Below are 13,752 nucleotides of genomic sequence, written 5' to 3' on the forward strand. Positions count from 1 at the left end.
GCAGTAAAGGGAATATACTGAGTCTACCAAAAGTTCATCATTATCAGGTTTTTTTTTATGTCCGCTAGGATCTGCTTCTGTGTCATCCATAAACTTTACCAAAAATTCAGATGAAGCTCATGTTCCCCCTCCAGTTCCTCCACGAAGAAGACCAGAGTCTGCCCCAGCTGAATCTTCCCCATCAAAAGTAAGTAAGGAGAAAAAAGGGCATTTTTTCTGGGAGCGGAGGGCAGAGTACGATAAAAAACTCACTCTTAAAGCTAGTGCATGTATTTTTGAAGAACTATATGTGAAAGAGTAAGCAGCCACATATTTCAATCAGTCACAGCTCTGCCTCATTATGTCCCGATCCCAAATGAATGAAAATTAACGGGACCTAAATTTAGGGTTAGAAATGTCTTTTGTCTACTGATCCGCTATGCTCAGGCCCTCACATTGCCTGTGAGAACTTGAGGCTTCAGGCAGATGTTTCCATCTGCGATAATTGTCCCAGAATATCATTTTGGAGTGTATGAGTGGGGAAGAATAGTAATGATGGAAAATGATGTACACGCCTCAGTCCTCTGAAAAGATTCATTAGAATATTTGACCCTAATGCTGTGGTGCTTAGTGCTTGCTTTCCCTTCATTACGTGTCCTGTCTGCCTGCCTATTTGAGCCATTGCTATGTTTTCCTTTTGCATTTGTCTGGCATTTGGGAACTGATCCAGCCTTTGTTGCAGACAGTGTCAAATGTCTCTTGATTTCAGTGGGAGCTGGTTTGTGACTTCAGAGAATTGGGTGGGATTTGAAAATCCCACTCAAAATTACTTCGGAGCATGTATGTCTTTGAAGAGGGCTTGTATATGGCTCTTCAGTAAGTTGTTGTTTTCAGACTACAGGTGACTATGCTGTCAGCCAGCAGAGTTTAACACATCATGTTCCTAACAAAACGTAATTGAAAACATCGTATATGTGATAGGGTGTTGGAGACCAATTACCCTGTCACTGTGGTCTGCAGCTTGGGAGCTGTTCACTTCAATAATGCTGACTACTTAATTCCATCTCCTGAGCATAGTTTATTTTTTTCCCTGTTCAGTGTCATCTGCCTCTCCCTTTTCCTCATTTTCATGGAGAAATCCTGGTGTTATTACCTATCCCAAGTGCTTGTTACTGGGGAGGTGGTGGAAGATATCCAGACCTACCCAGCAAGCAGACCTGGAACTAACATGGAAGTTGTTGTTTTGACCATTCTTTGCCTTGCCTTTGTGTCTCTCTGTGCATCTTCATTCCTTCCATGCTTGGCTGTTAACTTATGTATTGATATACCCCTGCTCTCCTCCTGCACATCCAGTCTCTGTCTTTTCTGTCCGCATCACACTGAGAAACATGTTTTTCAGTCACTGCCACTGACTTTTGCTTCCTTACTCCCCAACTTCATTCTGCACCTGCTTGCTGTGCCTCCTCTTTAACTGGGTAAGAGCAATCTGCAGGGCAGGAGCTCTGCTTCCATTTCTCAGCAGGGTTCTGTTCTTTACTGCCACTCTAAAATTTTATTGAATGAAATGTTTGTGTACCTCAGATTACTTCTGCGCACCTGGACAGCCCACCAGCAATCCCTCCTAGGCAACCAACCTCCAAAGTGTATTCACCAAGGTACTCAGTACCTGACCGGACCTGCATCTCTGACCCCCCTGAAAGCCCTCCTGTGTTACCACCACGAGAACCTGTGCGAACTCCAGATGTTTTCTCTAGCTCACCACTACACCTCCAACCTCCACCACTGGGGAGAAAAAGCGAACTTGGTAACACCTTTTTCCCAAACAGTCCGTCTCCGTTTACTCCCCCTCCCCCTCAGACACCTTCTCCACATGTAGCACGGAGGCATCTTCCATCACCACCTTTGATACCACAGGATGTGGACCTCCATTCTGTTGCTGGACCACCTGTTCCTCCACGACAAAGCACTTCTCAACATATCCCAAAGCTTCCTCCAAAAACTTACAAAAGGGAGCACACACACCCATCGATGCATCGAGACGGACCACCGTTGCTGGAGAATGCCCACTCTTCCTGAGCTATCCCTTCGCTGGGAGTCGCATTTTCCTGGTGCTATGTCTGTTGCTGGCAATGGATGCACTGAACCTGGTGGTGCCAAGGAGTTGGGATGTGTATGCCAAACACTAAAAACTCTCCAATAGATTGGAAATGCAGTGTACAGAAATGGAATCGCAAAAACAGACATTCTAGTGGAAAAACCGGTTAACTTGCTATTCTTGTTTTAGTACACAGGACATTGTTCTAAAGTAATTGGACAACTGATTGTACCAGAAAACAGACTTGAGAGACTTCTTTGGCCAATGAGCAGAGACTGTGTTTGTGTAATGATCAATAATGTCCAGTACAGGAAGGAAAACAGTCTTGTATCTATCAGTTCCATACAGTGGCACAGTTTTTGGAATGAAAACATTATGCACTTTTTTTTAAATCTCAAACAGGGAACTTTATATCCTTCTTAATTTTCCTTTGCTTTACTCCCTGCTTTAAAATACCTTCCTAAAATTATGAGAAGGACTGTGAGGAAGATCTGTGGTACCTAACCGAGCTAGAATTAAGGCAAAGCACTGTACTGCGGTCCTGTTTACAAGTTGTTACAATGAGTAGTAGGGGGTACCTAGGCTTCACCAAAGAGGTACTTTATTATTATTTTCTGAAATATTATGGTGCCAGTTCAAAAATAAATTTTTGCCAGGAAGCATAATGTCTAATTATTGCTTTCTTTAGATAGAGCAGATGAAAGTCTTACATCATTAAAATGACAGCGAATTTTTTTTAAAAAGCAGCGCTATCATCTGAAGTAAAGATACTACTACATTTAGAAGACTGTTAATCTCTGCTAGGTTATGTCACATTCTTCTTAAGGTTTACTGATAATCCATTTCATAGCTAGTAGCTATTCTTCTTCAGTCATGCCATGAAATCAGTCACTTGTGAAAAGGAGCACTCACTGGTCAACTTCCATAGCTATTGTCACGTTTCAATAACAATAGATTAATCAGTATACATAGAATTGCCTTGCAGTTGCATAAATCATCTGTATATAGTGAACATTGCATAAATATACTTGCAGATTGTTTTTAATTTAATTGAAATAAAGATACAGATATGTTTGGCTGACATATGTTAAATTATTACACGGACAAATGTACAACCCAGTTTTTCAGTTAAGCACTGAAGGGGATAAAAGCACATGTTGTGGTACATATTTTTCCTAGTTCAGTGTATGTATTTTAGTAATAAGAGTCTAAAGTAATAATTTAGTAATATTTGAGAAGCTGGGTTACTCCCAAAGTGAATTATTATACGTATAAAACTTCTCACACCTTCTGTGTGTGACACTTGTTAGAAAAATTCAAACTTATATTAATCTTTATGGTAGCTTTCTATGTCCAAAATACACATGATGGAACATGTACTGGTATAAGTATCATGACATGGATTATCCATAAACCTGTGTACTGCTCTTCAACTCTAGACAATACTGTGACAGTAATGCATGGCAGTTATTGAAGAAAAGAAACTCTATAATCTCCACTGCAGTATGTGAAGTGTAAAGTGTCTCATCTTCAGTTAATATGGCTCACAGCTCAAAGTAAAATTCTATCACATTTCCTCTTTGGAAGAAGAATACGTTTCAGCATCTTGGAAAGCTGTGTCATTAGAGATGGTGTTAGTCAAATGATGATGGAAATCACCTTTTTTTAAGCTTTCTGCAATGCTGTTGATTAGTGCCCCTTAATCCTTTCGTGTGGTCATTACATGTTAGAAAGTGTTCTGATTTCATCAACAAGAATGGCGGTTTTTGTCATAGTCAAATGTTGAAATTTGGCAGTTATATTCCTTCTTTGATGTCTTTAACAACGTTGTTTTGAAATGTTTTCCTGGCAAAAGAAGAAAAAGCGAAGATCTCTAAACCTTGGCTTCAGAGGAGAACATTATAATGGGAGCTTTGGAAAAACCCTCAAGCTATAGGAGGCATAGTTTAGGTTATTGGTTCTTTGGATATGTTGGGCATACTGTTGGCAATGTCATCTAAATTACTAGGTCAGCAGTGGATTACCAGGGAAAACTCCTTAAATTTAGACTTTCTGATCTGTATCTCTTCTGCTGTATGCTCTTGTCTGTGCTATTTTGCAGCCAAGGCAGACCAGGCAGAAGGAATGATCCAGTGGTTAGGTTGCTCAGCTAGAAGGAGAGACCTCACGTGGATCCTGCTAACCAACAGATTTCTTGAATGTCAGTAGGTCTCTGTTTCTTTTTGTGAAATAGGGAATGCTGTTTCACATCTTTGTGATTGAGGATAAAAGTCCTTTGCTGGTGGGGTACTTGGACAACAGGTGATAATGGTCACCACGCAAGAACCTAACTTAAATGTACTTTGGAGCCCAGCAGAATGGGTCAGTCATACAGTGCACAAATCATGGTGTTGACTCAGCTGTAAACAGGAAAGACAGGGTGAGAATCAAACCTGTTGCATTTAGAATAGGAGTTTTGAGTACAACTGCTAAGCCACTGGTTTGTCTAATGACAACTTTATTTGCATTAATAATTATTTAATCTGGAATGACTTCTTATTTGGACCATTTTTGTATTAGTGACAATACTTTTCACATAGAAAATGAAATAATTTTAATGATGCTATCTGTCTCCTTGGTAAAATGACCCTGGATGGTCTGGTGTGGCCTGGGATGATGATGTATCTTGGACAATGAAACATGCTTGAGTGGAGGCTAGGTGAGTTGCTGTATTACTCTAGAGTGCTGATGATAGCTAAAAGTCAGCCTAAACAGCTGCAACTTGTGTAGGCAGGGTTATAGAGATCAGCAGAACTTTATAGGTACAGTAATTAACAATTTGTGCTGTTTCACCTCAAAGTTTCTACTTTATATATAGTCTAGTGCAACAGTGGAGCATAACCTGGGTTTGTTCATTTTCTTCCAGAGTGTCATGGTTGTGTGTTAGCTCAGAAAAGGCCTCTGGGAATTTGGATTCCAAGTGCAAGGTCCTGAACCTGGATCGGGCAACCCCTGGTATCAGTATAGGCTGGGGGATGACGGAATTGAGAGCAGCCCTGCGGAGAAGGACTTGGGGGTATTCGTGGATGAAAAGCTGGACGTGAGCTGGCAATGTCCGTTCGCAGCCCAGAAAGCCAACTGTATCCTGGGCTGCATCAAAAAAAGCATGGCCAGCAGTTTGAGGGAGGTGATTCTGCCCCTCTAGTCCGCTCTCGTGAGACCCCACCTGGAGTATTGCATCCAGTTCTGAGCCCTCAGCACAGGAAAGACATGGACTTGTTGGAGCGGGTCGAGAGGAGGGCCACAAAAATGATCAGGGGGATGGAACACCTCTCCTATGAAGAAAGGCTGAGAGTGTTGGGGTTGTTTAGCCTGGAGAAGAGAAGGCTCTGGGGAGACCTTATTGCGGGCTTTCAATACTTAAAGGGGGCTTTAAGAAAGATGGGGACAGACTTTTTAGCAGGGCCTGTTGTGACAGGACAAGGGGGAATGGTTTTAAACTGAAAGAGGATAGATTTAGACTAGATACAAGGAATAAATTTTTTTACAATGAGGGTGGTGAAACAGTGGAACAGGTTGCGCGGGGAGGTGGTAGATGTCCCGTCCCTGGATACATTCAAGGTCAGGCTGGACGAGGCTCTGAGCAACCTGATTTAGTTGAAGATGTCCCTGCTCATTGCAGGAGGGGTTGGGCTAGATGATCTTTTAATGTCCCTTCCAACCCAAACGATTCTATGATTCTATGATTTTGCAAGTGCCGTGCATTTACTTCTGTTCAGCGTGCTGTATGGAAAGTCAGCTATCATGCTGCCTGGCTGACCCCAAGGTACATGCTGTTGTCATGACATTCAGCAGCCCAGGCAAAGTTTTTCTATAACTGTCTGCTAAGGGAGAATATTATCCTGCTTCAGGATTGATACCGTGGAAGCATTTGAGTGTTCCATCCTCAAGAACCCGTCTCCATTGTGGGCTAACCTGTTTCTCTAATATGCCCCTCTCTCAAATCAGGGAGGGAGAGGTCTGTCTCAGTAAGAGTATGGCACATCTGATGACCTGTGTACGTAACTGTCTGTAGGTGATCTTTGTATGCTGTGTCTGCAGTGGTATTCAGATCGCATTTAAGTGAAAATTTTATAGTGGTTGTTACCTTTTGGCGTTAAAAGATATGTTCCAAAAATAATAAAAAAAAAAGTCTTACGTATCCCAGAATTGTACACTTTTGAATATGTAAGATACATTGAAAGTCCTTGTAGTCTGAGACTGGCTTCCTTAAGCTTAAATACTGTGTGCTCTGCCTTAAGGACAATCATGAATCTGCTACAGATGTAGGTTTTGCTGAGGGTAGTAAAATACTAAAAGACACAGGAGCTTGTAAGCAGAGGAACCATATGGAGTAGAAGACAAGTAAGCAAGGTGTACGTACAGTAGGGGACACAAAATAGCATCTTTAAACTGTGGTGTTTTCTGCCACAGGATTATTCATTGTAGGTGTTACTCCAGCTCTGCAAATTTCTGTTACAACTTACTGTATCAAAGGATCTGCAGTCTATGGGTAAATACTGTCTCTTGAATTTTACTGTATGAATTTTTTAGGTAGGTAATTTCATGTAAGAGCCTACATCTCATCTCCTTGTTGAATCAGATCACAGTAAATAAAGAGACATTAAGTTTAATGTCTTGTATCTGGCAATAGGCAAAACATCTGCTTTCAAAGAACAGAGTGAATAAATGAAAACCACTTGCAAGTAGAAACTGCTGAATATTCACGGTAGCCTCCTCCATCTAATCCACCCCACAAAACTCTCAAAACCAAACAGTGGCCAAAGACAGTACTACGCATGCCCTAGCTCCTCTCCTGTTTAGACATGAGCAAGGGGCCCTAACAACTTTGTGTAGAGTTTGGAAAAAGCAACTGGATTCCTTGGAACCTGTTGAAGTGGGTTTTGACCTTACTGAGGAATATTTGTACTTGTACATGTACATTACTTATACTGAGGTGAAAATACTCTAAGAACTTGTATCCTGGCTTCCTCTACATTGCAACTCCGGGGGAAAAAAGTAGGAGAAATTGCCTAAGTTATAGAAACTCGGCCCCAGTTATGCTATATTAGAGGAATGAAGTGGTGAGAGTTTACATTTGACCAGCACTGAAAGTCAAAGTTACCCATAATCTGAGGAGAGCCTAGGGTGGCTGACTTAAGGAGGAACTGTAGGCATGGAGAGGTGATCTAGAAGAGTCACAGCTATGATGACAGCATGTCCTATTGGGGGCTGTCTCAGGCACTGGCAGTTCCCCAGCAGCTAGCTGAAAGGCATGTTCTGCATCCATATGATTGAAAGGGATTTGAGGAGGAAACACCCCAGTAGATTTGCACAGGAGTAAAACTGCATTTGGGCTGTTGATTCAAAACTCTGCTGGCATACTCTAATCTCTGAGACCGATGTCCTCAAGTGACACAATGCTGCAGGGAACTACAGAGCAGTAGGAGGAATGCTACACATGCTTACAGGTGCCGTGTGACATGGGAGGTGTGAGCATCGCGGGCTGAGTTGTCCCTGTTTGTGGTGTCATTGTTTTGGACCTGCTGAGAATGTGGCATAGGTAAGATAGCGTTGATACTCAGAACTGGAATTAAATTTTTAAAAAAAACTTGGTATGTGACAGATGTTTGTGATATACAGGAAGATACTAAGATCTCTTACAGAGTTGGATAGTTGAAATTACAGCAGTGTGTATGTCAGTGGGGGAGGCTCATGAGATTTTTTTTGTGAAAGCTCATGTGTCTGTAACAGAAGCAGCAGAAGGAGTAAAGGAGATGGAGGAAGGAGCTGAAGAAATGTCACAGTGAGCTGCACCAACAACAGGATCTTGACCAGAAGCCTGGAGAGTGAGTCAGCTGAGTGCTGGGTAAGAGTCTTGGAACCACGTGTATGGAAACAGTCTTCTCGCATGACTGTGTGTGCAAGGGAAAAGGATTTTTTAAGTAATGTTGCCTTAGGGACCTGAGAAACATGTGTTTCTTCTTTTAATGGATGCAACCTTATGGCTGATTCAGTGCAAAAGAGACAACAGCATTACTTAAAAGCAACATTTATTTGGCACAGGAAGAAAAATAATCCAATACACATGTATATTGAAGGTGAAGTTGATCGGATCCTGCAAGAGGTTGTGTGTTTCTGTGTAGTGCTGAACATCATTCATTCATTTTATTTACATTTGCAGATTCTGAGCAGGTACAAGGACATTTCAAACGATAAGTATAGGCCTGGAAGTAAGAACTCATACAGGATCAGAAAGAACCATCAATTCTGACCATGCCTTAAATCACTAAAACAGAAGCTAATATGCACATGCATTTTACAAGCAAGGGTCTGACACTTTGGAAGGATTTCCTCACACAGGAGATGTTAGCAGGTAGGTTTTCCCCTTTGTCTTCTTTCTGTCCTGGCATCTGCCTGGCAAGTGTGAGGAGCAAGTTTGTTCTATGACGGATAGAAGTGTCATTATATATGAGACCAAAGACACAAGTATCAGAGCCCTTGACAGCATCAGTGCATTACAGTGGAAACTTGTCCGTATTGATATAACTCTGGTTCGATGGACAAAAAAATAGGTCTGTCTATGGCTGATTCCTTTGCAGAACAAACAGGTTTTGCTGATGTTTCAGATCTGGCTCTTCTTACATATTTCTATCCTGGCCCTGCGCTCTCTGACTGAAAGCTGCGAAGTCCTAGGAAGTGCCTTTGTGATGTAGTGGCTGGTCAGCGTGGAGCGGTCCTGAGTGGGAAGGGCCAGGGAATTTGTAATTTAATGAGGATGTGAGGGAGAGGGAAAGAGATGGAAAGGTTTTTTGTCATTAAAAACCTTAAATTAAAAAAAATCTTCCCAGAATAGTTTCCAAAAGCTGGAGGGGGACACGGAGAAAGGACGATACTTTTTTTCCCTCTTTGTAAGGCGGAGAAGTGGATTTTAGGGAACTATTTTGGGTCCAGTAAAATTTATGGGGCAGGCATCAGCTAAAACATTTTAATCTCTGGGGTTTTGCTTGGTCACTTTCTTGAAATATTGGGAAAACTTTGATGGAGATAAAGGATGGATTTTGTCTGTCTTAGGTGGATAACCCTTTTCACACACACCTCTTCACATCCACCAGAGGAGGAAAAGCAGATGGTAGATGCAAGTCAGTTGACACTATGGGAGAGCTATAGGCCCTGTGTCTGCAGTGGGTGTTAGCCACTGCAGCCAAGGACATCTGCTCTGGGCCCTCCCCATACCATTGCCGCTGCCAGGAGAGCCATGCAGCATGATGGATGCTCTTGTCTTGGCACCAGATTCAGTCACCCTTGCACTGGTGTTGGAGTCCTAAGCCCCTAATCTCACAGCCTTGCATATTTCCCCCGAGACGTTGCTGTTGGCACCACGGAGACAGTTCACAACTTCTTCAGGTGAAGCTGTTCTTTATGACAGACCAGTGTCCCAACCCTGCCAAAATAAGGTGATAAAACCACATTTCCTCTTGAAACTGCCCTCAGGTGCCCCAGCTTCAGCTAACACCACAGCCCTGTACCAACAGCGTTCTTGCTGCTGGAATGTGACTTGGATATCGCACCAGAGGGCTGTGTTTCTCTCCATACTTTCTTTTTAACAAAAGCCATAGTCTTCTACAGAGAACAGCGTTACTGAGGGTTTGTCATGTTGAGATGCGAGGAGGGTGGCAAATGTGTGGCCTTGTTCTGGGAGGAAGAGCATCCTTGCACAAGAAGGAGTGCTTGTGACGTTGAGCACGGGGCGCCATCTACTTTCCTGCCCTAGTGCCAATTTTTAGCTAGAACTGCTCCAAAGCAGGATGCTGCACATGATGGGGCTTGTGAGGTGGTGTCAGGCCAAAGAGAGTTAGCAAAGAGTATTTCAGGTGTATTACAGACCAGGAGCCAGGTTACTGGTTGACTGTGTCAGTGTCTGCATCGATCCACCCTGGGGATAAGGTGGAGAAGAGTCTTTGCCTCTTGCGGCAGGCCCTGGGCTCAGCCTGCATCACCTGCCTGGAGACGCAGGCAATTCCGACAGCAGGAGCAGAGATTCATACAGCAGGAAGCAAGTCAAGAAACGGCACACTGCATAAAAGGTGAAGGACGATTTTGGGGAGTGATGGAAGTCCAAAAGAAAGGATGCTGCTGATTAAGTAGTACAAAGCCCAGGTGCTTCAGCTTCTCAAACCAGCAGGGTAATGCGAACTGGCATCCTGGAAGACATCTTTGATGGTGGTTTTTCTTTGGAAAGTGGAGGAAAGTGGGGAATTTCAGACTTCTGGCCAGCATGCCAAGGCTGCAGAGGTAACCCCTCTGTTGTGGGTGAGCCCAAATTAGACCTGGCTTGAATTTGGAAGAGCAAAGATGTATGGCAAATCAAGCAGCGTTAGGGGATGAGGGGGAGGAGAAGATAGTGGGATTTGGCCAAAGCTTTCCAAAACTCCGAGAAAAATTAAGTCAGGCAGGGGTGAAAGCTAGCAAGTTCCTGTGCTTATTGGACCTGCTGTTGAGCTCCACTTCAACCCATAGCCTGGCCCTGCCCTGTGCTAGGAAGAGCAGGATGCATTTGTAAGGCAGTTGTGACAGTCTCCTCTCCCCCACCCCTCCACCTACTGTGTAGTCAGGGAGGATCTTGGGGCCTTGCTGTCTGTCTCCACCCTCAGGGACCTGGGGAAGCTGTGGCCTGCCTTTCTTAGGGCTGCTTATTTCTTTTTGAAGAGCTTGCGGAAGGAGCTCCGGAAACCCCCCTTGGGCTCGTGCCGCGGGTTGTGGTCGCTGAAGGATGTTTGCTCATTGTCATCCTTCTGGCAGAACCTGGTGTTGTCTTCTGCATGGAGCTCCTAAAAGGGAAAAGACAATTTAACCAGCATTTGCAACCTCACATCCTTGTCCCCTTCTCTCTCTCTCTCTGTGCTAGGAAGGACCTGGTGGGTGAGGAGGTGCTGGCAAGGCTAGGAGACAACAGGTCACTTGGGCCTTGGCAGCACTGGTACCTCTGCAGAGAGCTTGTTGCTGGCTCTGAGGCTGAGACAGTGGCAGAGGAGTGGAAGGATAAGCATTGTAAGAGAGAACTGGAGCCTTCCTTGCTAAGCTTTTTGTTTAGGGGGAACTTACTAGCCCCTTTTGCCAATGAGGGAGCAAGCCAGTATGGAGAGTTGAAGGAACTTCCCACCCTCTCCTTGCTCATGAGCTCTGTTTACTCTAGGGCAGGGAGGCTTCAGGCTTCTGAGCCTCTTCTGTTGGCTCTGCTGCTGTCTGGTTTTATATCTGTGGGGCAGAAGGCTTCATTAGCACACACACCTTGCAGTAAATGTGCCACTAAAAGATCTCTCCCCCTTTCAGGAGAGTGCCGGGTTCCTGTCAGCAAGGCTCTGGACAAGTCCCTTTTCTCCAGTTCTGCCCACCGCTGCCACGGTGGTCTCCTTTGCTCTGTGGGGGAGAATGTGTCCTGCAGTTCTGGACTAGCTCCACATCTGCACCCTGCTGTAGGCCACAGCTCTGTGCAGGTGAGTGCCAAAGAGCTCACAGGCTCCTGTTTTTGGGGGAGCTGTGTCCCCATGGCTCTTCTCCCTCTGCCTCATCTCCCCTGCTCAGCTGTCCACCACCTTCTTCACTCACTAGGCTTTTTTCTCTCTTTTCTTTCAAAGTGTCCTTTCTGCCTTTTCAGTCAGGCTGTTGGAACCTTCCTTCCATCATTACCTGCATCTACAGCCTCATCTGCATCTTGCCTCATGCAAGGCACCCTGGAGGGTGTTTATCTGGGCAGCACTGAGAAAACTAGCTAAGCATCTCACAGCACCCTCACTCTCTTCCCCAGGAAGTGTGAAGGGCATCTTCCTCCCTGACTGTCACAGCTCAAAGCTGACTCTGAGCAGGCACTACAGACTACAGAAACATTGTTTCTGCAAAACCTGGTGTCTCTGAAGGGCTAGAGTACTGTCTGCCATGCCAGTGGTTGTCTGAGGGACACGGTTGCTGGGCTGTGGCTGTTTTCACTTTAGCATGGGTCTATGATCCATGCAACAAACACAGGTGAAACAAAACCCATGGACCAGATCCTTGCTGGTGTAAATGGGCTGAGTTCTACCGAGTCATGCTGATTTACACTGGCTGAGGATCTGATTCTAAATCCATTGGTTTTCTTAACGCAGCACTCCTCACAGCAGGTGGAAAGGCACCTTTTTAACTGGGTGCCACCCTATAGCACTAATTTGAAACAGCTTTGCGCCTACTTAATGACCCTCATCAGATACAACATTTACTTGTGGGGGAAGCTCAGTGACAGCTAGAAACACGAGAGGCTAGCTTGTCTCAAGGGTGTTCTAGCTGTCACTCAACCAGTTGTGTGCCTCAAGCCCATGCTTGTCCCCCTGGGAAGATGTGTGTGAAAAGGAGCTGTCTTGTCCCTCCCTTGGGCACGTACATGCAGATGAGGGCTTTGAATGTGTGGACTTGGAAGCTATTTTGTCATGTTCTGCCCTAACTGTATCTCAGATCTTTCTCCTGCTGCTTCTGCAGCACCATGTGCCTTTTTTTTCTCCTCCTATTTAAGCCTCCTTACTTCCAAAAAGCTCTGTTTTTCACCCGCTCCTCTCTGTGGGGGGAAGTAGCTCCTTTGGGAGCTTCGAGATGAGGCTGAGATCATGTGAGGCTGGACATTCCTCTCCTGTTTCTGCTGCAGCCGGCTCCCACTGCTGCTCCGTGTGCTGTAGAGTCTGGTGCTCACGCCCTCAGCGCTCCTTGGCAGCTCCTTCAGAGACCTGCTCAGCTGCTTGCCTTTGCTGTGGAACATCTCACGCTTGTAAGTACTGCTGCTTACGGGAGTGCAGCTCTTAGGCAATGGCTGTAAGGCATGATCTGTCCTCTCTGGTTCTGATGTGAAGTTAACAGGCCTAAGGAAGCAAATGTCTAAGCTGGACTCAGAAGAGGCCGGGGAGCAATTCTCAAAGAGAGCGAGGTTTTGGAAGGCATCATCTTCATAGGGGCCTGGCAGCGTGAAAACCTCCCCAGGGTAGTCGAACTCTTCGTAGCTTGGTGCAAAGTTCCTCGCATCCTGCAGCAACTCCACAGAGGTCCTGATGGCTCTTTCAGTGTTTACCACTGCATCAGCTGGTGGTGCTTCATACTCCATTTCAGGGATGGATTGTAAGGGGGCTGTCAGAGCCTTGAGTTCCTGCTCTGTGAGCTGAGAGGATGCAAGGATGTTCTCTGGCCTCTCATGTTTTCTACTTTCCATTTCCCAGTCAGGGGGCTTTACAGCCTGGATGTTCTCCATCACAGTTGGCTGGGGTTTCTTCATCTGGGGCATCAAATGCCTTAAAAATAAGAAACAAAACAGAAAAACAGAAGGAAGTGGAAAACTAAAGGATGACCGAGAGACAGCATGACAAGCCCCCCTCCCTCCTCACTCCCCCAACCCCATTCTCTTGCTTTAAGGCCAAAAGGTATTTTCATATCTTGGAGAACAGTAACAGAGCTGCCACTAACAGAAATTGCCTAGCTGGGTTAGCAGGAGCAAACTTGCAGGGGTAGAACTGCTTATCCAGTAGCTTTGGCTGACTTTTGTACTCTACACCATGAAATGAATAGAAACTGAGATGAGAAGTCAACTGCTCCATCTCTCACCTGTTCATCTGCATTTTGGATTTTTACTTTCCTTCTCTTGCTGT

The 13,752-nt window shown here is 44.8% G+C and overlaps 2 protein-coding genes across 16 annotated transcripts in view; one reads left to right on the top strand and one right to left on the bottom strand.

The window, feature by feature from the left end:
* The window catches only part of SOS1 (SOS Ras/Rac guanine nucleotide exchange factor 1), a 51,607-nt gene extending 48,452 nt beyond the window's left edge, over positions 1 to 3,155 (top strand). For all 15 annotated transcript variants that reach the window (XM_075147500.1, XM_075147499.1, XM_075147494.1 and 12 more), the window contains 2 exons: positions 69 to 187; positions 1,561 to 3,155. In XM_075147500.1, coding sequence (XP_075003601.1) covers positions 69 to 187; positions 1,561 to 2,055 — 614 coding nt within the window. In that variant the 3' untranslated portion in view covers positions 2,056 to 3,155. The remainder of the gene's footprint in view (positions 1 to 68; positions 188 to 1,560) is intronic.
* Positions 3,156 to 12,540: 9,385 nt separating this feature from the next.
* ARHGEF33 (Rho guanine nucleotide exchange factor 33) lies at positions 12,541 to 13,461 on the bottom strand. Its single transcript, XM_075147510.1, has one exon. The coding sequence runs from the start codon at positions 13,389 to 13,391 to the stop codon at positions 12,627 to 12,629; it is 765 nt and encodes a 254-aa protein (XP_075003611.1). The 5' UTR covers positions 13,392 to 13,461; the 3' UTR covers positions 12,541 to 12,626.
* Between the last annotated feature and the right edge of the window lie 291 nt (positions 13,462 to 13,752).

Source organism: Calonectris borealis, chromosome 3, assembly GCF_964195595.1.
Source record: "Calonectris borealis chromosome 3, bCalBor7.hap1.2, whole genome shotgun sequence".
Taxonomy (NCBI): domain Eukaryota; kingdom Metazoa; phylum Chordata; class Aves; order Procellariiformes; family Procellariidae; genus Calonectris; species Calonectris borealis.

What these genes read in the sequence shown, in the direction of transcription:
- ARHGEF33 (XM_075147510.1), bottom strand. Translation starts at nt 13,391, where the DNA reads ATGCCCCAGATGAAGAAACCCCAGCCAACTGTGATGGAGAACATCCAG.